Below are 27,045 nucleotides of genomic sequence, written 5' to 3'. Positions count from 1 at the left end.
GACTTGTTTGTGAGTCTACCATAGAGACACCAAACGCCAAATTTTTATCTTGTCTCAATTGGAAATTACCCTTAAAGATGGTTTCAAGGTAATCCCAATATTAACCTATGGGAGAGATAGGCCTGGCAGTAGTTTAAAAAAATAAATCGTTTTTCACTACCAGGACACGTTAGACTTAAAAGTACATACCCAATGTTGTCAGTACACTGCACCCTACCCTTGGAGCTAACTTGGATTTACTTTAGGGGGACTTACATGTAATAAAAGGAAGGTTTGGGCCTGGCAAGTAAGTGCACTTGACAGGTTGAGATGGCAGTTTAACATTGAACACACAAGCTCTGCAGTGGCAGGCCTGAGATGTTCAAAGTGCTACTGTAGTGGGTGACACAATCAGTGCTGCAGGCCCATTAGTAGCAATTAATTTACAGACCCTGGGCACATGTAGTTCACATTACTAGGGACGTATAAGTAAATTAAATATGCCAATTGTGCATAAGACACTATCGCCATGTTTAGAGTACAGAACACCTGCACTTTAGCAATGGTCAGCAGTGGTAAAGTGCCCAGAGTCTTAAGCCAACAAAAATGAATTCAGCAAAAAGTGGAGGGAATAGGCAAAAAGTCATGGATAACCTTGCAAAAAGGGCCAGGTCCAACAATTACTCTGATTACTTAAGCCATCTTAAATTAGCCTTGCTTGCACAAGATAAACAACCACACAGTGGAGGATATACAAAAATTGTGGAACTTCTCTTTCATCAACCTCGTGAGGTTTTTTTTTTTTTTTTTTTTTTTTTTTTTAAACTTTGCCTGCTCTGGGCACCTCATGGTGTTAGCTAAGGTTTTTTTGTATTTTTGTAAAAAAAAAAAAAAAGAGGATGTGAAATCCTGTAAGCATCACGTTTGGTGTGAAAATCCTACAAAACCAACATCTCCCACAAAAAGCCTTTTGCCCAAGAAAAACCCTAGACTTTATTGGACGTTGACACTTTGTGATGTTCATGGGATTTTATATCCACATACCCTACTTTGAAAGCAAGGCAAATGCTTTAATGGGAAGTAGATGTATAAAGTACTGTTAGAAAAGGCTGGTAACAGAATTGCATTGCTGCTGATTTCAAACAAGCTGCAACAGGAAGCAGTGCCTACAGTGTAGAATAATCGCTGCAGTCAAATGCACAGGTTGGTTCTTGCCATCCTGTCCATCATTAACTCATGTCTTGCCTTCCGCTGATAGGAGCAGATGTAGTGGTAGTGTTTAATTGAAACAGGCACAACGCTTGTACTGAGTGTTGTCAGCTACACAAGAGCTGGCATTGTAGGGGCATTTAAGAGAGTGTTTTTGTAGATTGGTATCAAGTGTGGGTTATGGTATGCGTTCTTGTAGACTGTATCCATTGTTATTCATAAGTGTGTAGATGTGAATGTGCATATGCATACCATAGTTGGTGCACACACGGAGCATGTCTGTGACTGTATCTCGTCTAAGCATTGGTAGCACACAAGTGATGACGCACAGGAAATTTATCCATGAACATATTTGGACCTTTCAGTAGATGGGCCTTTAACCCTTTCCGTGTAGAGGACGGCTTGAGCTGTCCTCTGCTACAGCGGGCACAGTGGGCTTGTGCTGAGGACAGCTCCAAGCCATCCTTGCACCCACCAGCGTTTGGAGCACTGGTGCCCCTGCAACATGCCGCCACCAGGGATGGCAGCAGAGCCTGTTCCACTGCCACCCCTGACCCCTCCCCCAGAGAGCTGGTGACGTCTGCACACCAACTTCTTCAAAACATGCCAGAATGCAATGGAAGCCATTTGTTTCCAGCACCTCGAGGGATGAGGTATGTTTTCTCTTTCTAGAGAGGGATCGGATGGCAGAGAGGCACCGGGGGGAAGGAAGCAGTTTTTCTTCCCCCCCCCCGGTGTTTCTCTGCGTGCACTCCTGCTATATAAATGCATATACTAGCACCAGGGATTTTCCCTTTGTTTTTGGGAGCGACCACTTGGGCATGGGTCACTCTACTTTATTGGGGCACATATTTTGCCTGTTTCTGCCCCAAGGCCATATTTTAAGTCCAATGTGCCCCCAAGGGTGGCAGAAAGCCACTAGACACTAGGGGTGTTATTATGTGCATGTTTGGGAGCAGGTGCTTAGGCAAGGGTCATTCCCCAGTAATAGGGGCAATATTGTGGCTGTTTTCTGCCCTGCTGGGTGCTGTTCATCCACATTTGCATGCTGAAAGCCACTAGACACCAAGGATGGTATTTTGTGCATATCGTGGAGGGGCCCCTTGGGCAAGGGTCACTCCCCAGTTGTGGGGGCAATATTTTAGCCATTTTCTGCCCCTCCCTGAAGCAGATCAGCCATATGTTTAGGCCTATCTGCCCCCAAGGGTGGGTACAAAGCCACTAGACACCAGGGATATTATTATGTGCATGTCGGGAAGTGACCCACTTAGGCAAGGGTCGCTCCCTAGTAATGGGGGCAATATTTTTGCTGTTTCCTGTCCACGTGGATGAGATCAGCCATATTTTTAGGCCCATCTGCCCCCTAGTGGGGCAGAAAGCCACTAGACACCAGGAATATTATTATGTGCATGTCGGGAAGTGGCCCCTTAGGCAAGGGTCCCTCCCCAGTAATGGGGGCAATATTTTGGCCACTTCAATATTTTAGGCTGATATGCCCCCAAGGGGGTGACAAACTACTAGACTCCAGGGAATAAGCTTCTGTGCGTTTGGCTGATGGTCTGCATGTACTGGCATTTAGCTGGAGGTGTGTGTGGACTGGTATTTGGCTGGCTGTTTGTGTGGACTGGCGCTTGGCTTGGCTGATGGTGTCTTTGAACTGGGGATTTTGCTGGTGGTGTGTGTAGACTGACGTCTGGCTGGTGATGTGTGTGGTTGGCCTTTACATGGTGGTGTGTGTGAAGTGGTGTCTGGCAGGGGGGTAAGGGTCACTTCAATTCAAGTCAATTTTTTGCCTTTGCTTTGTGTCCCCTTGGGGGCAAATCAGACTTTTGTGATGCTGATCTGCCCCAGAGGTCAGACTTCATAGTGTTTTATAATGTTAACTGTTTTATTTTTTGTCACCATTTGCATTTGTGACCTTAATGATTTTTTCTGTTTCTTATTCTAGTGCAAAGCTTTTGATTTCCTTGGTGGCGGCTCCTGCTTACGTTTTCTGCACTGGTAGATCTGGAGTTTGTGTAGTTGCATTTGTTTGGCAAGAAAATGTTTTTGTACTGTTTACTTCAAATGAGTATCATTGCCCTGCATGAATGCATTTTTTTAAAAGGCATAATTGCAGCATATTTAGCTTCTGTTTTATTGTGTGTCACATTCTCTTTTGATTTGTGCAAGATGTGTATTGCATTTGCATTTGTGATCTTAATTGATTTTTCCTTTCTTATTCTAATGCAAAGCTTTTGATTTCCTTGGTGGCGGCGCCTGCTTACGTCTTCTGCACAGGTAGATGTTGAGTTTGTATAGTTGCATTTGTTTGGTAAGAAAATGTTTTTGTACTGTTTTTCAATATTTACACGTAGATAACTTATACACTGGTATGTGATTGTTAAAGGAATTGTTCAAAGTGGATATTGTTGCAAGTGACACAATTTGCTCTAATCATAAAGGTTACCCTAAAGAGCTTGTATGTAAAAAAAAACGTCAGAGGGGATAGTGCAGTGCGTTGCATGAACATCTAGCTGTGATGTTTTCAGAAGGGATGTTCACATGCTTGCAACCATTCATGATGAAAGTACTTCACTTGTGACTGTTTGGAATCAGGTTGCTGAAGTTCACAACCCTTTGTGCATTTTAGACTACAATAAGCACATGAGTAGTGTAGATAGAGTAGTTCAGAAGTTGGAGCCTTACTGTGCTGTTTGTAAGTCAAACATTTTTTATAAGAAGTTGGCTGTCCATTTGTTTAATTTGGCAAATCTTCAATGCTTTGTTGTATTCAAGGATTGTTCTCTATTTTCAAAGATGACATTTGCTCAGTTCCAGGAGTCCGTAATATGCAGCCTTCTTGTAGTGGAGCAGGAAAGTGTTCCTAGAGTTGGAGTAGTAGATGATGTGGTTAGACTGTATTATCACCACTTTACTGATTACATTCCTCCCACACCCAAATAAACGTTCCCTATAGGGGATGTAGAGTTTGTGTCCAAAGAGACATGCAAAAGGAAATTTGTATGTACTGTACCGAGTGTCCTTTTATCCTGGGCTGTGTGTGCCTGCATGTTTTAAATCATACCACACGCAGCTCTAGTATTGGGAGCAACCATGAGAGTAAAAGTGAACTAACTGGTCCGTAATGTATTATATTTTTTGTTCAGTTTCACGGTTGGCCGTAGTTTGATGTATTTAGTTAGACCTGTTGTGTTTGTGGTCAAAGTTGTTTTTTCATTTTCTTCAAATTGGTTTGTTTTTTCTTTTTTTATTAAAAAAATGTTATGGCGATGTGCATGGACTGGCACTTGTCTGTCGATGTGCGTGGACTGGCATTTGGTTGGCAGTATGTATGGACTGGTGCTTAGCTGGTGGTGTGGACTGGTGCTTAGCTGGTGGTGTGCGAGGACATGGCTGGCAATGTGCATTGACTAGCGCTTGGCTACAAGTGTGCGTGGGCTGCCGCTTGGCTGTCAGTGTGCATGGACAGGCGCATGACTCGCTGTGTGTGTGGACTTGTGCTTGGTTGGCAGTGTGTATGGACTGGCACTTGGCTGGCAGTTTGTGTGTGCTGGCATTTGACTGATGGTATGTGTGTGTGTAGTGACTTATTGCTGGTCACTATACACACACATTGCCAGCCAAACGCAAGTCCACAGACTCTATCAGCTGGCAGGTGGTGTGAGTGCAGTGTCAGTCCTGTGGAAGTTTGAAAGTGATGGGTTCCTGAATCGCTCTTTTTTTAATGTGAGTGTTGTAATGTGCTGGGCCCGTGGCTGGAGGTGTCAATGGTTGTGTGTGTGTGTCTCATGCATAAAAGGTGTGCAAATGGCCTGTAAAGCGGTTGGTGCCTTGTCGTGGCTTTACAGCTCATCAGCTGTGAGTCATTGGTTAATTTTTTTGAACTTTCAACTATTAACAGTCTATTTGATTTGTGTGAAATCTCTTGTTAATAAGATTAACAATTTGAACCTTTCACTAAGCCTGGTGCCAACTCCAACCAGTGTGTGTGGGTACTTAAGAAGCATATGGCTGTGCAATAATATTTGTCTTTTCTGTCTTTTCTGCCAGGGTGTACATTGTCTCTAGGGAAAATATACCAACTCTAGATATTTCCGTGAACTGGACTCCAATGTGGCTCACTTGGATCCTTCAAAATGCCGAAATCTGCTCAGACTTCCTGCCAAACAGAGTTCCCACATATCCCCTGATAAACATTATACCTCACCTGTGTGGGTGGAACTAGTGCTCACAAAAGTGTGGGGCCAAGACACAATGTGACAACATCAACAAAAGGGGTGGCTGCAGTTTTTGGGCCCGTGTTTGATGGCCACTCATGAAAACTTACCAAACCCAGGCATTTCTGAAAACTAGACACCCAGGGGAGTACAAGGTATGTGCCTCTTGTGGATCCCATAATGTGTCTTACCCACAATGCCCTGCAAATCTCAGAATTTGACTAAAGTCACACATTTACCTTGCATTTCTATATCATATTCTTCCATAATCAGAAGTAATAGACAGAATTCCTACCACTCAGCTTTTTCCCCACTTGTCCTAATAGAAATGCTGCTCCACTTGTTCAAAGATCAAACCAACCAACATCAGTGAGAGTCCTCGCAAAGAGACCCTCATTAACCTTGCTTTGATCAGTTCTGTCAAAGGCACTAGGCCTACCCACACAAGTGAGGAACCATTTTTATTAGATGACTTGGACAAATGATGGGTGGAAGGAAGTTTGTGGCTCCCTTCAGATTCCGGAACTTTCCATCAGAGAACTGTGAGGAAACTGTGTTTTTTTGTCAAAGTCTGAGGTTTGCAAGGGCTTCTGGATAATAAAACCTGGTGAGAACCTGACATCACCCGATCATGCACTCCCCTAGGTATCTAGTTTTAAAAAATGTACAGGTTTGCCAGGTTTCCCTAGCTGCTGGATGAGCGAGGGCCCAAAATCTACATCTATGCACATTGCAAAAAAGGTTCAGTTTTCAGTGGAAAAATGTGATGTGTACATGTTGTTTTGGGCTGTTTACTGTCACGAGCACTAAGCATATCCACACAAGTGAGGTAGCATTTTTAAGAAAAGCCTCTGAGAAATGCTGGGTGGAAGGAAGTTTGTGACTCCCTGCAGATTCCAGAACATTCCTTCACAAAAATGTGAGGACATATTTTTTTTTGTCAATGTTTGAGATATACAAGGGCTTCGGAGTAAGTAAACCTGGCGAGAGTCACTCCATCCTGGATTTCACTAGGTGTCTAGTTTTCAGAAATGTACAGGTTTGCTAGATTTCCCTGTGTGCCAGCTGAGCTAGGACCCAAAATCCACAGCTAGGCACATTGGAAAAAAAACCTTTTGTTTTAAGTAGAAAAATGTGATGTGTCTATGTTGAGTTTTGAGCCCTTTCTTATCGCGGGCACTAGGCCTGCCCACACAATTGTGGCACCATTTTTATTGGGAGACTTAGGAAAACACAGAATAGTAGAAGAAATATTATTACCAATTGTATTTCTCTGCATTTGTGCCTTCCAAATGTGCGACAGTGTGTGTGAAAGAAGACTTTGAGAACTGCCCTCTAATTCACATGCTAGTATGGGTACCCACAAATTTAGAGGTTTGAAAATAACCACTGCTTCTAAACTCCATATCTTTTGTCCATTTCGGTAATACGTAGGTTTCTTTGATACCTATTTTTCACTCTTAATATTTTACCATATGAATTGTTCCATACCTGCTACACAATGAAAAACCATTGCAAGGTGCAGCATAGTTATTGGCTCCTGGTACCCCAATTTCTTCCAAATCCTACAAACCCTATATATACCTGCAACTAGAAGGGTCTAGTAGATGTAATGCTATTTTGCTTTTGTAAATTGGCCATTGTGATGAGAAGTTACAATTGAAAATTTTATCACAAATGACATTTTTCACACTCATTTTCGGTATTTGTTTTTATTTCAACACTTTCTTTACAAAAACATCAAAGGATCTACATGAATTACCTCTTGCTGAATTCAGAATTATGTCCAGTTTTCAGAAATGTATAGCTTTCTGGGATCCACCATGAGTTTCATATTAGTTTCCACCACAAACTGGGAGAAGGTTGAAAGCACAAAAATGGGGAAAATGGGCTATCTCACAGTAAAATGGCAAAACTTTTAAAAAATGTGGTTTTCTGAATCAAGTTTGCCAGATCCTAAAAGCTAGGAAGATGGTGACTTTACCACCACAAACCTTTAATTGGTGCCATTTGCAAGGAACAAAACCGACACTTCCTTCTGCAGCACTTGTTCCCATTCCCCCACCCCTAAACAATAAAACTATATTTTGGCTAATTTCTCATTCCCCTCCAGGGTGATCCACAAACCCTGGGTATCTTTCGAATCTCCAGGGTGTTGGAAAAAAAGGACGCAAATTTGGCGTGGATAGCTTATGTGGACAAAATGTTATGGAGGCCTAAGCTCAAACTACCTCAAATAGCCAAAAAACTATAGCCCTGGGAGGCCCTGGGAGCAGGAGGGGGAGCCGTGAAATGTTTAATCAATGGGTGCCCACTGAGTGCTGTGTTATGCTGCTGATAAGGCTTTCCTTACTCTGAAGTGGCATTATGGATGTGGATTTGTGTACTGTTGCCTGCGCACAAAATAATGTTTGCTTGACATACCTCTTGCCTGTGCATTCATGTGTCATCCTAGCAGTCAGTGATTATAAAACATGGGTATGTTTCAGTAGTTGACAAATGTAGCTTTTTCCTGTACTATGCAAGTCAGTTTGGCAGTCCTAAGACAGCCAGTCAAACCAACATGCGCACCTGCAGTGCCCACCACTCCTCCTCCATGCTTGCTGCTTTCGTCAGGATGGGCCCACCCCAAGACTTGTAAGACTCTGTAATTAAAAATAAATGGATAATAAAATTGTTTTATTATCATTTTATTTTTCATGTTTGCATTTGCTTGCTCTCAGCAGTGAGATGACGCTCTTCCGCTCTAACAAAGGAGCCCCTGCTGGTCATATCAACTGATGCCCATGGTGTTGGTTGTGTCTCGACTGTCCTTGCTAAGCATTTTGGGACTGAAAGGGGTTTCCAATACCTGACATTCAAGACTAAACCTTTGTGAAAGTATGGTTATGGCTCCTTATTTCTTCAGCTTTTTAATTGTTGATGCATACACTAGAGCGTGCTACATTGTTTTCAAACATAATAAATACTAGCAAATGCATTTTCGCCCCTACCCACTGCACAACAGTATAGTGTGGCATCCACGGAGTGTGTATCAGGGCCCTGATTCTACCGATGTTAATATATTAATCTAATATTGTCGCGTGGGCTCTCATTATCCTAAATGCGACTACTGGATTTCTAGGTAGCAGGATCTATAACGGTGTGGGGGACTGAGTCTGACCCACGTGTAAAGAACTCTGTCACCCTAAATCCGGTTTTTGCTCCGGCTAACTAGCAGTGCCTCATTTCTACCATGTGGAAGAAATGATTTGGCAGCCGAGCGCATGACATCTTTGGAACTTCTCAGATCCAAACCAACTCTCTTATTTCCAATATGATCTCATATACAAATGACAAAGACAGTATAAGTTTTATATAATGTTTTTAATAAAACGACTGTATTTTAGATATTAAGGCGTGAGCCGCAATAACCAGAACGATACAACACAGTAGGATTGAAATAGTCACCAAGAGAGTAAAACATAAGAACAAAGCTATCATATTGTCTAACAGTTTCTACTCTCCCTCTGCTTGTTCTATTTAGAGCACAGCATGTTAAGCTTCTAGCTTGCCTGTTAGAATCACTGTGGAGACATCAGCCCTCATACCTGAGCAAAGACCTGTGATCTTGGTTCAGCATCTGCAACGAGGCAGTCAGCGTCTAGTTGTGGTTCCCTGGTCGGAATCTCCCTTTTGCGTGTATTGGGACAAGGAAGTGATTTTATAACTAACAGGTCATCGTGATCACAAAATGTCCCTACGCAGGAATGCCAAGCCTAAACTCTTACCACGTCTATCGGCAATGTACCAGACTGTATCCTTGACTGAAGCACAGAGTAAATATGTTATGGAGAACTCCAGTGCTGAAGTAGGCAAAACAGTGTGATATGAATAAAAAAACAACACCGTAGAACTGGCTATTTGAAAAATAACAGTACGAATCCTAATAAAAAGCATGTAGAGCAAAGTGCACAGAGGCTCGAAGCTGTCAGCAAATGAATAAAATATATTCAGGGCAGAGTGCACAAAGGCCTAAAGCCTGAAGCTAAAGCGCAATGAATACATAAAACTAACCACACTACACCCTCCCCTTGTCGGTAGCAAGTGGTTCCAATAATATAAAAGGATGCCCCAAATATAAACAATACCTAAAACAATTATTTCGACAAGGTGAGAAGACAACAAAGTCATACCTTTAGGTAACATGTGATCATAAAGCCAAATTCAATATAGTGTCAATTTCGTAAAAAATCCAATCGTCAGATAGAAGCAATAGAACGCAGGAGTTCCTCCACTTCGATATATGTCAATATCGGAAGATCCACGCCACAAAGTACCATGGAGCAGGTGTGATCCAAAGCCCCAAAACCATCCAGGGCGGCACCCTGTGCAGGGCCTATGAAAGAGACAATACCATCTTCCTCCAGAAAGGGAATCTCATAAACTGCCTCACGAAGCAAGCGCATCCGTAGTGCACAAGTCTGGGAATGAGCCCTAATCGGGAACATCAACAGATCAGTATCGACCATTGGAGAGCGCTGCAATGAGAGACAGAGAGCCAGTGCATGTTCAAACGAGCACCAAAGGCATCGAAACACGGGTTGCACACAATCCAAAACCGGTCTGAATGACAGAGACCAGTCGCACTCCAAATGTCCCAGGAGTGTCGCTCCAAAATGCTGCATCATGCGTTCACGACACAGCTGCGCTGACGGGAGCAGCAATACAGGATCCCGTCGTGACGGGACAGTCATTGCGAAAAAATAGCAACAACAGCAAGACTCCAGCCAATAAAGCAAAGTAATCGGGAAACCCCCAAAAATGCTTCCGAAAATAGAATGTATAGCCGAAGGTATCAAACCGAATATGGAAGAGAAGGTATGAGCAAAACCAACACCAACGACTTTGAAAAAAAATGTGCAATACCAGCAGTGCTGGATGCATTAAATATACGTCCTACAAGTTCACCGAAGTGATTCGGAAAGTTAGTATTCAAAAGGGACTGTATCTCCGCCGATGACCTTGCCACTTGAAGTGCGTAGGTCTCGCTAGCAGATGTAAGGGCCACATGTTTTTGAAACAATAAAGCTTTTAGCCGACTCAACTTGTCGAAATCAACCTTGGAAGTAGCAATATGAGGCCAGATGTCCGCTACCTCCCTAAATTGAGTGCGGGGAAACAACACATTCCCGCAACACGTAACGGCCTTGTTGACAACGACGATGTAAACTATTCCGGCACGCATGCCACAGCAGCGTTCGCTGTTAAGAACAATGTAACTGCCGTTAGAAAGCACCTGGAAAGTGTTTTTAATAACCGGGACTGGAACTCCCTTCAGATAACAAGCTAAGTTAGCAATCGAAGCGTTACACGCCCCGTGCAAGGACAGCTGTTTACAAACCATTGAATGGCGGACAGAAGCTTCGCATTCGCTGCCGCTAAGAAAAACCTCCTTCAAACCATTAACACATCTGTACTGAAAGGGAAGGTCCCACACCTCGTGTATGTAACTGTCTCGCAATAGTTCATATCTACCCACCGGAATGTGCTTCAAACACGAAGTAAATTGCAAAGTGGAGATAGGCAAATTAATAACCCCATGAATCAACCACTCAGCGGACGGAATCTCAACTACCGTGAAAGGCAGTTTCTCTAATTTCTCAATATTCATCATAACATATGTCGCTTCCTTTTTAGCCATCAGTTGTTGCTGACGAGTCAAATTAAAAGAGATAAAGATCTCTCTGGCACGAACGTGCTGCCATGGAACGCGACCCGCCTTCAAGGTCTGAAGAGTCCAACCCAGCTGCATGATGGACCGCGTCTGACTCTGCCCCTGATATAAAGAAGACATGTCCGATTTAATAATGTCAATGGCAGAGGAAACAATGCTGTCAATCGTGTAAACACGGTCAGAAAGGGTATGCATGCCATTATCAACAACAGACAAAGTCTGCATCAGGTTTTCCTGATCAATCTGCCTCAACCGGGCTGCAGCCTCTTGTTGTGAAAGCTTCCAAATCTCATTATAAACTTCGTATAAGAACCGTTTCTTCCGTGGTACTTTGGGACCCGATAAAAAATCTTGTAAATCAGTATCATTAGACAGTAACGTGAGATGTGACTTAACTGCATCCAGCGTGGATGACTCCAACCATTGTTGACAAAGCTTCCCCACACTGTATGTAGTTATATTATCAGCATGTTCTGGTGGTACGTAACGAGGGTCTGCCCTACTAGTCCTGAACCCCCCCGAAGAGGTGACAAAACGTCGATGACACACATTAATGTCTACAGGCCATAATAACCACCCGCCTGGATGTAACGATGAAGTGTTAAGTGTACCATTCTGGACCCAATGTGTAAAGTCACTAAAAGTAGCATTCACATAGTGCTGCCAATTTTTCAATTTAGAAGGGACAGGTATACTAGGCAAAGTCAACTCCCTAATTGTCGCTAAGCCCAAAGAGCTAGTCTGTTGTACTGTGTCATTGAGGAAAATCATTTGGACCGGGATAATACATGCTCTAAATAACGTGTCCCTGCCTCGCATATGCCAATTTTTCAAACCCCAAACACTTTTCAAGTCAACAGTTTTAAACCAGTATTCATATCCCTCGACCAAAAGTTTAGATACAAACAAATTGGAATACAGTAATTTAGTATCGGTCAATAACATTTGCTTATTAGAATACGGTGCAACTTTAAAATAGTAGGACTTAGCATTACGTTGATCATGCCCAGAAAAATATGCAAATTTATCATAATACGTTTTCGAACTTCCTTGTGGAGGAGTCGAGCAATGTTCCCATTGCACATAATTAAACATGGGCTTAGGGCTACTAGCTTTATGAATAAAGTGGTGTCCATAATAGTTGTAACAAAACATGTCACCATGATTATCTCTAAACTGATAAGCATCATCATCGTCATATACAGTATAATATTGCAAATCCGTTAGCATAGAATCTACTGTCTTCACATCCCAATCATCAGAAACAATACCAGGTATAACAATATCATTCATTGATAATTTGAGGACATACGGTATTTGAATCAATTCAGTGGGACCATATATATCAAACATTACTTTATCCCACACAATTCCATCCGGAACTGGTATCGCAGAAATGTTAACAGTGGACAAATCTCTTCGAACCATATGAGACGAAAAATGCGGTTTTACCACAGTCTCCACGTGCTCAATGTCAGATCGATCAGGAAGAAAATGACCATGTATTATCAGAAAAAAAGTAACTACAAATCCCAACCATAATAAAATAGTCAACACGGCCAAAAACAGCCAAAAATAGTTCCAAGGAAAAACAAAATATGTTCGTTTAAGCCATCCCAGCAGCCGTCATGGACCGTGGACAGAAGACATCGAGGACGAGGAGCCGGACACATCATTATCAGCGTCGATGAAGCAGCCAGAAGCAGTTCTAGCAAAAGGTGCAACTGTGAACGAAGAAGCAGATGGAGGCTCTCGCCGTGGCATGCTATAAACCACATGTTCAGAAACATCAGTAGAACGTACAGCAATTTGATCAAAAGATTCCATATTAATCGCCGTCGGTGGAACAATCGCAAGATCATCATCCACCCTCCCCAAGCTCGGAGAGGAAACAGTGTCGGTGTAAATCACCTGCAGCGGGACTTCCTCCCCAGTAGTGAGAGGGATTCCGGAACTGCTGGGTGTCCCTCTTGGTCTGCTGTGCAGAATCGGCCACATGTTGTAACTTGACATTATCAATGGAAACAAAGCGATTTCCTTTGGCCCCTCGCAGCGGCGGTAAAATCACAGTTCTCGTGCCGCTCACCCCCAACACAGGGACAGGTTCTCGATAAGAAGGACCAAATTCCTTTTTAACTGCAACCTTTTCACGCACTAGATCCCCAATCCTGGGTATCCAACCAGTAGGTGTTACTGGCTCATCCTTAATTCCTGAGGAGGCAGCACTGGCAGAAGAGTTATCTTCACGGAATTGTTGTAAATCCTGCAAAACAGTGACACAATCATTTATGTCAAAGGGCGTATCTGCCGCCTCCACACCGGGACCATCTAGATCAGGAACATACATTCGTGTTCCAAACAGGCACTCATATGAAGTACGACCCCCCAGTGACCTTCTAGGCAAGTTATTCAGTGCTCTCTGTACTCCATATAGGTGGGCTAGCCAACCACGACCCGTACCTATAACTCTGGCCGTTAAGGACTGCTTTAAATCACGATTTAAACGCTCCACAACAGAATTTCCCTCGGGATGAAATGGAGACGAGAATTGGAGTTGGACCCCCAACAAAGCCATGGTGTCCCTGAATGCCTTAGAGGCAAAAGCAGGGCCCTGGTCCGAATGAAAAGCCGCAACTGCAAATGTATCGACAAAGATGCGCAAATCTTTAATAACAGTTCGAGCGTCAGCCGAGCGTTGTGGCCATAACCACACAAATCTGGAGCACGAATCTACAGCAACCAATATATATTTGTATGCACTATCTGGTGTCAGCGGACCACAATGATCCAAGTACACACACTGTAATGGTTCAGAAGGGGCGTCTGCTGCGGGCGTCTAGCCGACGATGCTTTAATTTGTTGACAAACGTCACAACAAAGGACATATTGCTTCGTCTCTTTATAGAGACCAGGCCACCAGTAACGAGCCTGTAAAAGTGAAATCGTGGCAGCCACCCCAGCATGTGCAGAAGCCACCCCCTCATGTGCTGCAGAAATCAATCGAGGTCTCTCAATTTTATTGGGAATTTCACGTACACCAATGCCTGGAATTGTAACAGTAGCAGTCAGCGCACCATTCAAGCAGTAACTATATTTTGAAGGAAACCCTTTAGGAAAGGGCGTGCCATCAACCGTAGCCTTTATGGCAGCCGAAATCTCTGTATCTGGTTTGGAACTCGAACGAGTTACTGCGGCCACAGTGGCGACAGCCACTGCCGATTTCGCGGCTTCATCAGCCAAAGTATTCCCAGCAACGTGTATTCCAACGCGCTGGTGTCCAAGTGTATGCACAACATGGACTTTAGGAAGCGTTTCCTTCAGATCCGCAACCTTACCCCATAACATTTTATGTTTAATGGTGTTGCCTTTAGAATCTCTGTACCCATTCATCTTCCAATAGTGTAGATATTCATTGAAAGACTGAACACAGTAGTAGGAGTCACAGACCAGCAAGGTTAAAGCCGCTGGATCCGCGTGCTCCAATGCTAACAATAGAGCTTTGAGCTCAGCCAGCTGTGCCGTGCAATCTCCCAAGGTTTTAGTATAAGTATGTCTGGGGCAGAACACGTCCCCCTCCATAGTGCCGCTCACCACCGCACATGCAGCAGAATACTGTTGTTTAGTCCCAACCGCTGGTTGCGCAGAGCCATCGGTATACATGACCACCTGATATTGGTCAATAGGCAACGTACCAGCAGGAACAGGGTATTCCATCTCATATTGAAGAAATTCTTGAGTCTGCAGTTTAGGGTCAAATATATAATCTACATCAGTGGCTGTCAAAGACGTAGCCCATTGTATCCATCGCGGGTGTAAAGCTTTCGAATTTGGAACACTCGCTTTGGTAACAGCCTCTAAGGCCGGAATCGGGGAAACGACAACAATGCGTTGACCCTGGGCCAGAGGTCTTTCTTTAATAACAGCCATCTGAACTGCTGTGAGAATTTTCTCCGTCTGTGCAAAACGTTGTTCTGCAGCAGAATACAAGTGAGCAATATGCAATATGCAATCGAGACTGTCTCCCCCTCATTAAAGGTGACATAAGTAAACCCAACAGCCCCAGGTATCACCCTGATGACCAAATGAGTCTTATTGTCCTGTGTGTGTAAGTGTTTAACTGCCAAGAGATCACTTTGTAATTCTCGTAGTATGTGTGTATGTTCAATCGTCCAAAATCTACTCGAAAAATTTGGGCGAATCAACTCGTATAAGGGTTTTATACGCGTCGCATAATCAGGAATGTAAGTTCTGCCAAAATTCAGAAACCCCAACAATGACTGGAGCTTCCGAACCGTATTAGGAGGCTGCAATAAAGCACATTTCTCCCAAAAATGTGGCGCTAACCTCTTGCCCTCACTCGACAACTCATATGCCAGGAAAATGACGCTGAGGAAGGCAATCTTTGATTACTTAAAATTAAGCTTATAGCCAATATCAGCGAACCCCACAACAATGCGCGATACACGCCTTAGATGTTGCAGAATCTCATCGTCTGTCAAATATATGTCATCAACATATGATAACGCTTCAGGGTCGAACTCATGCAGCATTTCAGTTACACAAGCTGAAAACAGTCCTGGGCTATTCTTATATCCCTGAGGCAAACGACAAAAAAAATTCTGAGAGCCAAACGCACTGAAACAGGTATAGTCCCTACTCTCGGGCGCTATATTCTGGCAGAAAAATCCATTCAAGATATCTAATGTTGTCTTGTATTTTTTAGGCACTATATTATTCATAAGCGCTGCGCTGTGTGAACTCTGTATTGCATATGTGCGTGTATGACTATTCAAATGTCTATAATCCACCACTATCCTATATGAATGGTCCGGTTTAGCAACCAGAAATAAGGGATTATTCATCGGCGAGACACAGGGCTCAATCACACCCTGATATTCCAATTGTGTAAGAATTTTTCTAACCGATGCCCTTGCTTCAAATTTGATAGGATACTGCGGTTGTGGCTGAGGTTCGCCCTTTATCGGAATTACATGATAAGGTGATTGTCTGTCCTACCCCACGTTATTTCTATACAAGGCGGGAGCCTGTGCTAGAGCCCATGATTCACTATAGGACTCCACTAGTTCTCTCGGAACAAGTGGTGAGAAGGAAGGTGTAATAACCTCCTCCCCAACTGGACAGTCGCGCACAAAGTCAGGTGGCCAATCCTGTTCGGCCAGCAGAACATCATATGATTTTACCACATGGTCCCAAAAAATGGCGTTTATAATACGGTCAATGTCCCCTTCCAATCGTAGAGTCACTGCATATACTCTATCAGGATCAGAGACTCGCATGTCCGCCGTCTCGACTTGTATGAAGTTATCAGTTGCTTTCACCTCCAGATGCTCTAGAAGACTCCGGCGAACTATTGTGACGTCTGCCGCGCTGTCTAACAGTGCTAACGCCCATGTCTTGTTCGTCAAGAGAACTCTCTTCTTGAGCGGCATGTCTAACCGAGACTGCTGCCACTTTCTTCTTTTTAAATTGCTGTTTTTGTTGCAGCGGTTTCTCTTCTTGTTTAATAGAAACTTCCGCCGAGCGTTGTGAATCCTGTCTCGGTCTCACGTACTCCGTCCTCCGCTCTGACCGCCCACCTCTCTCACTTCTCTTTTCCAAGGAGTCCTGAAAGGAACGAGATTGCCGTGTATCAGTATATTGATATCTATCAGGCGTCTTCAAAGTATCCCTATTCCTGAGATTATAATTATTCTGTGGGGTCTCCGGTTGCGGAGACTGTCCACCATCTTTCTTAGGTGTTTGCTGTTTCTTTTCCCAGCGCTTTTTCGAACCCTCAGGTTGTTGCTGTTTAGCAGTATCTTTATTATTTTTACCCTGTAACTGGGGTTTTTGTGGTCTAGCCCCTAGGCTATCACGACCAATACTAGAATATGTTTCCGCTATTATTCTCGGAAGCTCCCGCTCCTGATTAAGCAGCGGAACATCCCGAAGACGCATTCGCACTGCCAGTGCTACTGCCTCTCCTTTGAGATTACTCAAAATAATAGAAGAAACTGTGGCAAAATTGCCCAGCAACTGCATGCCCAAATCTAAGGCAGGAGCAGCCCCATATTCATCCTGAATCTGTTTAAGCACGTCCGGTAAATTAGCTAATGTCGGTGTACCGTGTGCCGTAGTGTAGAGCGCGGCAAACACCGTGCCCCAGGTATTACAAAGGTCCACCGGAGGAACCATCCCATACGGCAAACACATCGTCAAAATTCTATGTTTATCCTGAGGTCCCGTATGGGGAAATACTGCTTCCAGCGTATTAATTTTTTGCGCCAGCCAAAATGGAGTCTCCTCTCGTTTAGCCGGTACCTTACCCATAACTGAGTGTACAGTGGCCGGATTAATACCTGGAACCACAGCCTGTGGGTGTGCTGGAGCAGCACGCGCTGCATTCGTATTTAGTGTCTGCATTACAAACTGAACTAATCGTCTATATGTAGCCGTTAATTCTGTATATAAACGACGAACTTCAACCACTGCCAATTGAGCAACCACAGGATGAGGTGTATATGTAGCCAGTAAAGGCCAGGTAGGACCATCATTACTCAGCGGACCTAACCTAACTTGTGCTACTGAGTGTGGGAGGGCGCCATCAAGCCAATGATGGTGTTCTTGATAAGATAGAGGTATTTCTAAATAAGCGTAAGCCCTGTATTGTCCAGGGACATTCGCAACAGTGTATTCGTGAAAAGTATTTGTTTCCCCATCCACTGCTGGAAATCCGACCCAAGAATAAAATAGTTCCGTTCTATAGGCTGCATGGGCGTCCACCACAAAAGTGACTGGACCCCCCTGGACTGTCAGTCCATGTGTCAATAGATGTCCCGTGAGCGGGTGACGCATATTAATTGCTATATTCACTACATTAGGATTCGCCATTTTATAAAAAATAGCTCCAGGTCAGAGAAGGCACACCAATATTGGGGTTTTCCTTTCAAGGTTCAAGCTTGAACAACCAACCACTAAGCAATAGGAGGCACCTATGCCGTGGTGGCGGAAACCCTCAGCCCCACGGACGTCTCCGTATACGGAACCGAGGAGTCAAAATATATATGAGACCAAGAGAGTCAGTCGGACCCAATCATTAGTGCCAGACCAAACGTTGGGCGCCATGTCGCGTGGGCTCTCATTATTCTAAATGAGACTACTGGATTTCTAGGTAGCAGGATCTATAACGGTGTGGGGGACTGAGTCTGACCCACGTGTAAAGAACTCTGTCACCCTAAATCCGGTTTTTGCTCCGGCTAACTAGCAGTGCCTCATTTCTCCCATGTGGAAGAAATGATTTGGCAGCCGAGCGCATGACATCTTTGGAACTTCTCAGGGAAGTCGTGGTTACTCAGATCCAAACCAACTCTCTTATTTCCAATATGATCTCATATACAAATGACAAAGACAGTATAAGTTTTATATAATGTTTTTAATAAAACGACTGTATTTTAGATATTAAGGCGTGAGCCGCAATAACCAGAACGATACAACACAGTAGGATTGAAATAGTCACCAGGAGAGTAAAACATAAGAACAAAGCTATCATATTGTCTAACAGTTTCTACTCTCCCTCTGCTTGTTCTATTTAGAGCACAGCATGTTAAGCTTCTAGCTTGCCTATTAGAATCACTGTGGAGACATCAGCCCTCATACCTGAGCAAAGACCTGTGATCTTGGTTCAGCATCTGCAACGAGGCAGTCAGCGTCTAGTTGTGGTTCCCTGGTCGGAATCTCCCTCTTGCGTGTATTGGGACAAGGAAGTGATTTTATAACTAACATGTCATCGTGATCACAAAATGTCCCTACGCAGGAATGCCAAGTCTAAACTCTTACCACGTCTATCGGCAATGTACCAGACTGTATCCTTGACTGAAGCACAGAGTAAATATGTTATGGAGAACTCCAGTGCTGAAGTAGGCAAAACAGTGTGATATGAATAAAAAAACAACACCGTAGAACTGGCTATTTGAAAAATAACAGTACGAATCCTAATAAAAAGCATGTAGAGCAAAGTGCACAGAGGCTCGAAGCTGTCAGCAAATGAATAAAATATATTCAGGGCAGAGTGCACAAAGGCCTAAAGCCTGAAGCTAAAGCGCAATGAATACATAAAACTAACCACACTACAATATAAAATCTCATTTTTGTAGCACTGCTGCAAGAACGGTAACGTGATCATAGTGATAATAATAGTAGCACAATTCTGATCTTTCAACAGATACGGCTCTTACCTTCCATCAGCAGAAGTAGTATGTCCCGGAGGATGGTAATGGTCGTTGCCAGGACAAAGATTGAAAATATAAAGGTGCAGATAGGGTCCGCTATTTTATACTCTGGCTGGAAAAATAAATAAATTCCATTCTTTAGTTTCCTTTTCCCGACCTTCAAGCAGAACATCTACCATGACTAAAAACATTGGGGGTTATTCTAACTTTGGAGGAGGTGTTAATCCGTCCCAAAAGTGACGGAAAAGTGACGGATTTACCACCAGCCGTATTACGAGTCCATTATATCCTATGGAACTCGTAATACGGCTGGTGGTATATCCGTCACTTTACCGTCACTTTTGGGACGGATTAACACTCCTCCAAAGTTAGAATAACCCCCATTATGTTTTAATACAGTTTCTTTACCTAAGATGTAGATAGTAGGTTATTTTGTAAGCTTATGAGACATATTTTGTGCTGCTGATTTGCAACTAGCTATTTAAGTTGGTCATTTCATCCTCCTATCCAATTCCGGAAACAGCATAAAATTAACAAGACATATCTGTGTTTCCTTTTTTGGCTTAAACTCTCTCGTTAGACCCACCAATTTATGGTACATTAATGATCTCATCCGAGTCAGATTTCTAAGGGTGTCTATAACTCAAAAACATCTCACAACGAGAAATACATGTAGAATCAAATGTTTTTTATTTTTTTTATAAGAACAGACAAGATTAATTCTTTAGCAATACAAAATGTATGTTATGTATTCAAATTATTTCCCATATCTCATTTCTCATCGTGAGTTTTGCATGCACTTGTTCATGTTTTAAACAAAGTATATATGTGTTTAAACTGATCGAACTGATTACTGATTGCAATTTTTTATCAGGCGGAACACTGGTTGGGTGTTGCTATACTCTGAATTAAAGTTCCGACATCTGACAAATACTCCCTCACAAAAGTAAAAAAAAAAAAATTCCAGCATCAAGTATACTTCTTAGGCAGACTTCCCTATCGCCACTGGAGCACATTTCTCCACCAAAACAGACTCCACCCCGGGTCAGACCATGCAGCACGATACAACTCTATTCTAAGTAACCATACTAATATGTGTGGAATTGCATGGGTATGGCCTCATTGTGCAGTAATGTTGCATGTTGGCTGGGCCTCTTATACTGTCACGTCAATCCAACATTTCCTGTCAAGGGTGTATGTGTCTCACATTTTGCACTGAGAATTTTTTTGTGATATTATGACAAAAAGTATTTCTTGGTTGCCTCTAAAGTCCAGGTTGAAGTTAGGAAATCCCTGCCCCCCTGGTGTATATTTGTACACAAATGCCAACATGAATTAGGGATCTACACATACCCCTTAGGAATGCCTCGCCAAGGTGTTTGGCACAGAAATGGGCAGAAACATATTGACATTTTAAGGATGACTGGTCCCATCATACCCATAGACCATCCACAACTACTGATTTTAATCATACCAAAGGCACTACTCATTAAAGGAAAGTCCTCGTGGTTTACCCTAAGGTACTTTTAACTCTGCTCTGGGTCCCTGCATTTGATTATATCTATGAACTCCCTCACAAGTGAATTTGAGTCCTCCCTGATAGTACCATCTTACCAGAGTGGGGTGAGGGGCCAATGATGATGCATGCCACATTACATGGGTGAGACCACCTCATCCAATAATAATGATTTTTTTCAGCCCCTTTTAGGTAGTCATTACATTCCGTATAGGTACGTCCACCATACCTTTTGTGTGTTAATAAGGTTATAGAAGCCCCGCCTGGCTTAGCCTGCACACAAATGACACAGTTCTGAACCTGGTGTTTAATATGTGGTCTAACAGAGTCTTCAAGCTCTGACCACCAACAAAGTCTAGAACCAACTGATATGGCTTCTTTATCCCAAGATTTCCCAGGAGTGGAGTATCATGATGCCATAAAATATTTTCTTTTTGCAATAACCTGTTTGGCATGGACAATTGGTTATAAATAAATAAAAGTCATGTATGCTGTTTCCTTAGATCTGGTCTGTCTTTTAGTCCTGTCTCTTACATTCAGCTTCTTTTGTTCCTCTTTAATCTTCTTGAAAACGTTCTCAGTCTCCTAATTATTATTAAATGTGAGTGCAAGAATTGTGAGAGGTGGTTCAGGTTTAACTTTAGCTTTCTGTCCCTGGCAGGATAAAGCACCAGCCTGGCCATGGCAATTACTTGGTCTGTGAGTGATCTGGTAAGTCTAGATAAAAAAACAATGACAACCTGGCATGCTTGGCATTGGCACACTTAGATTTAAAAAATTCAAGTTCTTTTAATCAGTCCATAAGGTCACAGGATGTTCAGGACCTTCCAAGCGATGACTCCAATGTGAAAATGCCTCTTTTATTACTATAATTCTCGATCACAGGTAGTATAGCTCCTTTCAGTGGCTGAGAGTATTAGAAACAAGAGCACAACTGCATGCAATTCTTCTGTCCCAGGATGTCTCTGTGGCACGATGGCACCCACTGCAAATGCTGAAGCATCAGTCTCCACAATGAAAGGACAATTGCAATCGGGTTTAAGAACAGGTGCTGTTGTAAAAATAGGCTTGAGGACTTGTTTGCTCCTTTTTCTAGGTCCTACTGAAAGGGTAATAATGCAATGATGGATAAGACCATCATTGAACAATCTTTACTTAATGTCTCTAGAAATGTGCAAACCCTAATCATTTTTAAATCTCAGTCACATTCGAAGGCTGGGGTCAACTCTTGTACAGCATTAATGTTTTCAAGGTCCATCTTTCCCAGGATCCACCCTTGTCAGCCTGGCTGCCACCTTCTGAAGTCTGGCCCAGATCTTGCTTTACAGGTTTTCTTGTTCTGTGCTGTTCCTGTATGCAATTTGCCACAGATATAAATCCCTAGAGTCTACTCCAGTATCCCTCTATTTTCGTGCGCCTGGTGCAGACAAAATTATAAGAAGATGGATGCTCATGGGTATGATTCTCCTGGCATCCATTAGGTTGACATGTTTCACCTGTCTTTGAAGGCCACTAAGGGTACAGTGCTTTAATCAGGACTAGAAACCGCTATCTTAATATGAATGTCATCCTATCCTATACCATTGCGCCCGAGTTACACTCCTTTTGTGATACCACCTCCTATGCTTTTTCACTGCTCAGTGACTAGGTTCTTAAAACAAAAAAGCACAAACGTTTCAACATTCTTTCAACTTATTGTCCATTCAGATAATATGTTGTTCTCTTTGTTTTTTGAGTGAATTGCTCTGCCTCTGGGACACCCATTAAAGTTATGATATTGTTCACAAAAAAGCATTTTTAAATCACTCTTTCACTGTCCTTTATTACACTCTTCTTCACCTGCACCAAACAGCTCATATAGGGTTAGCCTTGGAGGCATTATTCATGAGCTCCTCTCGAGCCTTGCGAGAGTTGTAGCCCACACCACTAACTCATCTGTTTGTGGTGTGAGGAGGAATCCAATGATGAACCATGCCACCAGATGGTGGGGGATGGTTCACCATCCTTAAAACGGAGATTTTTCATTCTTTATTCTCTTTTGCTCTCTTTTTAATTCTTAGAGAGGATTAATATGACCCTGTAGTTTTCAGACACCCCCCTCTTTTGTGTGTTCAGTTTCTCTCAGACGTAAGTTCTTCACAAGTGGCAATAGTGTTCTTTTCATTGCATTATGGTAAGAAATGCATTAAAGTGTCCAATCAGTAACTGCAACAAGGGCATGCCAACACCATTGCTTCCACTCTCTTTACCAAGTGTTACACTTTCTTTACCAAATGTTCGTTCTGAGACAGTGGATTACTGTTTGCGATTTCTGGATTGGGTGACATGCTAAATGTCATTATTAGGTATTTGAGAGATTTCTTCGAGTAACTCTTCTTGAAAGCTTGCTGTCTTGGTGCCAATGAACTTAGTCCTGTTGACAGAATTTGGTTCACTCCTGAGCTGGTCCTCTTAGTTGCACTGCTTTAGTCCCAACAGTTGTGGCTTTTGGTTTTGTGTGAAACTCTCAGTTGGAGGGGGGTTTACTGCTCTCTTCGTTTCTCACTTGTTGGAGGCTGGCTGCTCCATACATATCCCCGAGGGGCTCTGTTTCCTGTTTGATTTCTGATGGCTTTGATTTGGTGCCCAAGCCTTGGCTAGTCCTTTCATCTTTAAGGGCTGTTGAGGTTTGGGGGGTTTCTTGGTGCTGTTTTGCTATAAGAGTTGCATTCCACATGGCCTTTATTCTGTAGTTTATGACCTCCTGTTTTGCTTCACTACGAACCAAGATGAAACACACACACACTGAAAGGAATTTCTGGTATGCAACTCTTAGTCAGAGAAGTACATTTATTTCATCACTCTACAAGGCTGGCAAAGAAAAGGTCAAAAGTGTACAAATGAAAGTGCACGTTAAAAAATAATCACAGAAGTGAAATCACAATAATCCTGAAAACATACACTAAGGATAATCTACTTCATGGTGTGCAGCTAGGCTAAGTGGAGTCAGTGGTCAAGATGGAGCAGTGATTAAATACAGATATCATTACCCCTCCCTAAATACCTTGTCAGTTAAATGCCTCACTTTCTCTGCTGGGTTTTTATTCTTTCAGTGACACCACATGGGTTCTGATAAGTGGTTGCTGTTGCTTGTTTGAAGAGAGAGCAGAAGTCCCATGCCTGGATGTATTTGCCACCAAGTGAAGGTTAAAGTTCTGAAAGGACGACTTTGGGTTTGTCTGTCTTCCCTCTCGTCATAGTCAGGTGCCTGGACCAGTCAACTGTTGCAATCATTTCTTCTCCATTGTTTCCTAATGGTCATACATCAAAAACCTGTTAGTTTGCTCTGTTATGTGTAAGATCAAGTGCTTGAACAAGTTGGGGGAGTCTTTTCAGATTTGATCTGTGTGTTCTACGTCTGATATTAGTTTTCTGTTGCCTTAAATTTTTTTCTCTCCTTGTCATTGAGTTGTTAGATACTAGCCATAATGGTGATGGTGTTGCTCTGTTTTTGCTAGAATCCTCTTTAGTGCTGCCCTTGCTGTGGGTGATGCTTTGGTTCCTGTTGCATTTCTGGCCCTTGCATGGACTGTGGCCTTAACCGTCATTCTCAGTTTTTTCTTTTGTGAGCATTATGCCTGTGGCGGTCTTCTTTGCCTTGAGCTTCTATGTATTTCTTTGTCAGCCATGAGTCCGTCCTTTTGTCCTTTCAGCAGAAAATTGTGCTCCATTACTGAGCGAGGGCACGTTTACATTAGATGAGGGTAAAGATGAGGCTGTGGGTGTTGGATGTTCATCAAGACCTATTTTAATGCTAAAATACCTTCCTTCTGTATGTGTTTAGGCTAGGCATGGCACAGGCACTTCTTCCATTGCTATGTATCCTTTGCCATAGGAATATTTCTAGGATTGTAAGTTGAATACATATGATTTGGTCACACCCTAGGAATGTGTCATGAGAGGGCTTCATATTAGGTTCCTTGAAGCGGTTTGCCTGGATAGCGGTTCACTTGTTTCCTTGGTTCCATCTTCCTTTAGGGATGATGAAATGCTGAGCTCTGAAGTGTGGGAGCTATAGTTTCAATGGTTTCCTCAGTTGGATCACTTGTGTCTATTGGGCAGAATGTCCTACTCGCACAGCATTAGTCAGTTGTGGTGGTAGTACAGGCTAGTCATCAGAAACAAACTGCTGGTACCGCTTGTAGGGCCTGTGGTGATGCAACTGTCTCACATCAATTGTGTCCCTTCTTTTTTGTGCAACCTTCTATCAGGTACAAAGCATATCTCAGCAGCAGTGAGGAATAGAGAGAAGGAGCAGTAAAGATCTGAGTTAAATGAGCTGGATGAGTTCAAGATGAACACAAGAGAACATATACTAATTATGCAATTATCACTCCTGCTTCACTGCAGCCACTTAAAACCTTCTCCTCCAGCCTTTTAGCACCCCCATCCCTCTCATTCTCTCTTAAGCATCATAGGATGGCAGGAAGAGAGCAAACTGGATAATGGACTCGGACTGAGTACAGAAGCTCTGTGTCACAACCCTTCAATAACCATATACTTAATAGGAAAGCCAATCCCACCAACTCCCCTTAGGATTTACCTCATGGTCTGTATCTAGTCTCCAGAACCTTGAAGGTAACCCAGAGCTAATGGGGGAAAGGAAGTGTGGATTAGAGAAACTTGTGCCAGATATCTGATTGGTGGAAATCCTGGACTAGATTGTTAGTTTGCAGGGATGCCATATCCGGTATTGTTACAGAATGTGCCCCAATCCAACTGATCTGGTCTCTTCTCCTAAGTTATGTTCTGTTAAGTTGTGTTAAGTTGTGTTAAGTTGTTAAGGTAAGTTGTTATGTCATGTTACGTTATGTTAACTTTTGTTATGTTATATTTTGTGATCACCACTGCACCAATCCAACTGATCTTGAATCTGATAGCCTCTTCTCCAGGCCCACTTTTCTGCCATGCAACTGGTTCTGCCCTAGTGATACCTTCCCTGTTTAGTGGAGTGAGCTGTTTTAGCTACGAAAGGTAAAAGGTGAAGACTTCTATTAAAACAAGGAAAGGAGCATGGAGACAACTCAATCTTTTCTGTTGGCCACCATCAAAGGTATTCATACAACAGATGTTTCTGATCAATCTATATATGGCCCCAGACTATTCTGTACACAGATCTGCTTCTAGTACTAATAGGTTGATGATATGTTTGTTAAACTGACTCATAGTGAGAACTATAGACTATTCACATTAAAGATGCAGAGACTGTGGCACAAACAATGTTTATGCCAAATGCACCTATTCAGTTAAATCACAGAATTTGTTTTAAACAACTGACCTTGAGGAATATTATAAGTGCACTGATTATCACACTGATGCTCTGGAAGAGATCCCCAATGGCGTGTATAAAGGCTGCTCGTACACTGGCATTAGCCTGCGGCTTGTGATCCGCTTCCAATATCTGTTGATTGCCTTGTGATCTGTGACAGTGTCCGTGGCTTCCTTGATGCAAAGTGAACCCCAATCTGCACAAGACAAGGGTGACAGAACAGTATTTCTACAAAGCTTCTTACAAATGATTTACAGAGGGCATGTAACATTTAAAAAAGTAAATCAAATTGATGTGTACAGTTGCTCGCCAGGTGAAAGTAAAGGTAGTTTGAGAACTGGTGGCAGTGGAATCATTTAACCAAAGTATGAAGACTTACATAATGTTGGCCACCAATGCGCAGACAGATGTGACAAGCATGATTGTTCCCTGGATGTTATAGGTGGGTTGGAGTATCCTCTCACAAGCCAGGTACACCAGCACTCCAGTCACAATCCAGATTGTAATCATTGAAAACAAAGCACCAAGGATTTCTAAGGAGGCAAATATTCAAATAAGGTTATGTTCATTAAAGTGACGCTTGATCCTTCATTTTTTCATTTAAAAGAAATCCACCAATGGCAATTGTAGAAGCGATACAGTAATCTATTTAAGATTGAAACGTATATAATCTATGATTCATTGCAAAAGTACTGCATTTTCCTTTCCATGAAATTAATAAACAAAAGTCTATGATGGGCTTTTAGTTTCTGTTTAATATATTATTAATTCTCTACATGTCAGATATTTCATAAATGATTTAGGCTGATAATGTTTTTCTTATGTCACTGCTTTTCAATTTAGATACTTCTTTAAACTTATCGACCCTC

At 42.7% G+C, this 27,045-nt stretch overlaps 1 protein-coding gene across 1 annotated transcript in view; it reads right to left on the bottom strand.

Moving 5' to 3' along the window:
* Positions 1–27,045, bottom strand: part of SLC30A8 (solute carrier family 30 member 8) — a 273,630-nt gene that overhangs the window by 41,965 nt on the left and 204,620 nt on the right. The window contains exons 4-6 of the mRNA XM_069220649.1: positions 26,556–26,709; positions 26,186–26,372; positions 19,359–19,464 (exon numbers count right to left, since the gene is read on the bottom strand). Coding sequence (XP_069076750.1) covers positions 19,359–19,464; positions 26,186–26,372; positions 26,556–26,709 — 447 coding nt within the window. The remainder of the gene's footprint in view (positions 1–19,358; positions 19,465–26,185; positions 26,373–26,555; positions 26,710–27,045) is intronic.

Source organism: Pleurodeles waltl, chromosome 2_2, assembly GCF_031143425.1.
Source record: "Pleurodeles waltl isolate 20211129_DDA chromosome 2_2, aPleWal1.hap1.20221129, whole genome shotgun sequence".
Classification (NCBI taxonomy): Eukaryota; Metazoa; Chordata; class Amphibia; order Caudata; family Salamandridae; genus Pleurodeles; species Pleurodeles waltl.
The sequence above is the reverse complement of the archived record's forward strand: the minus strand, read 5'-3'. Positions and strand labels throughout refer to the sequence as shown.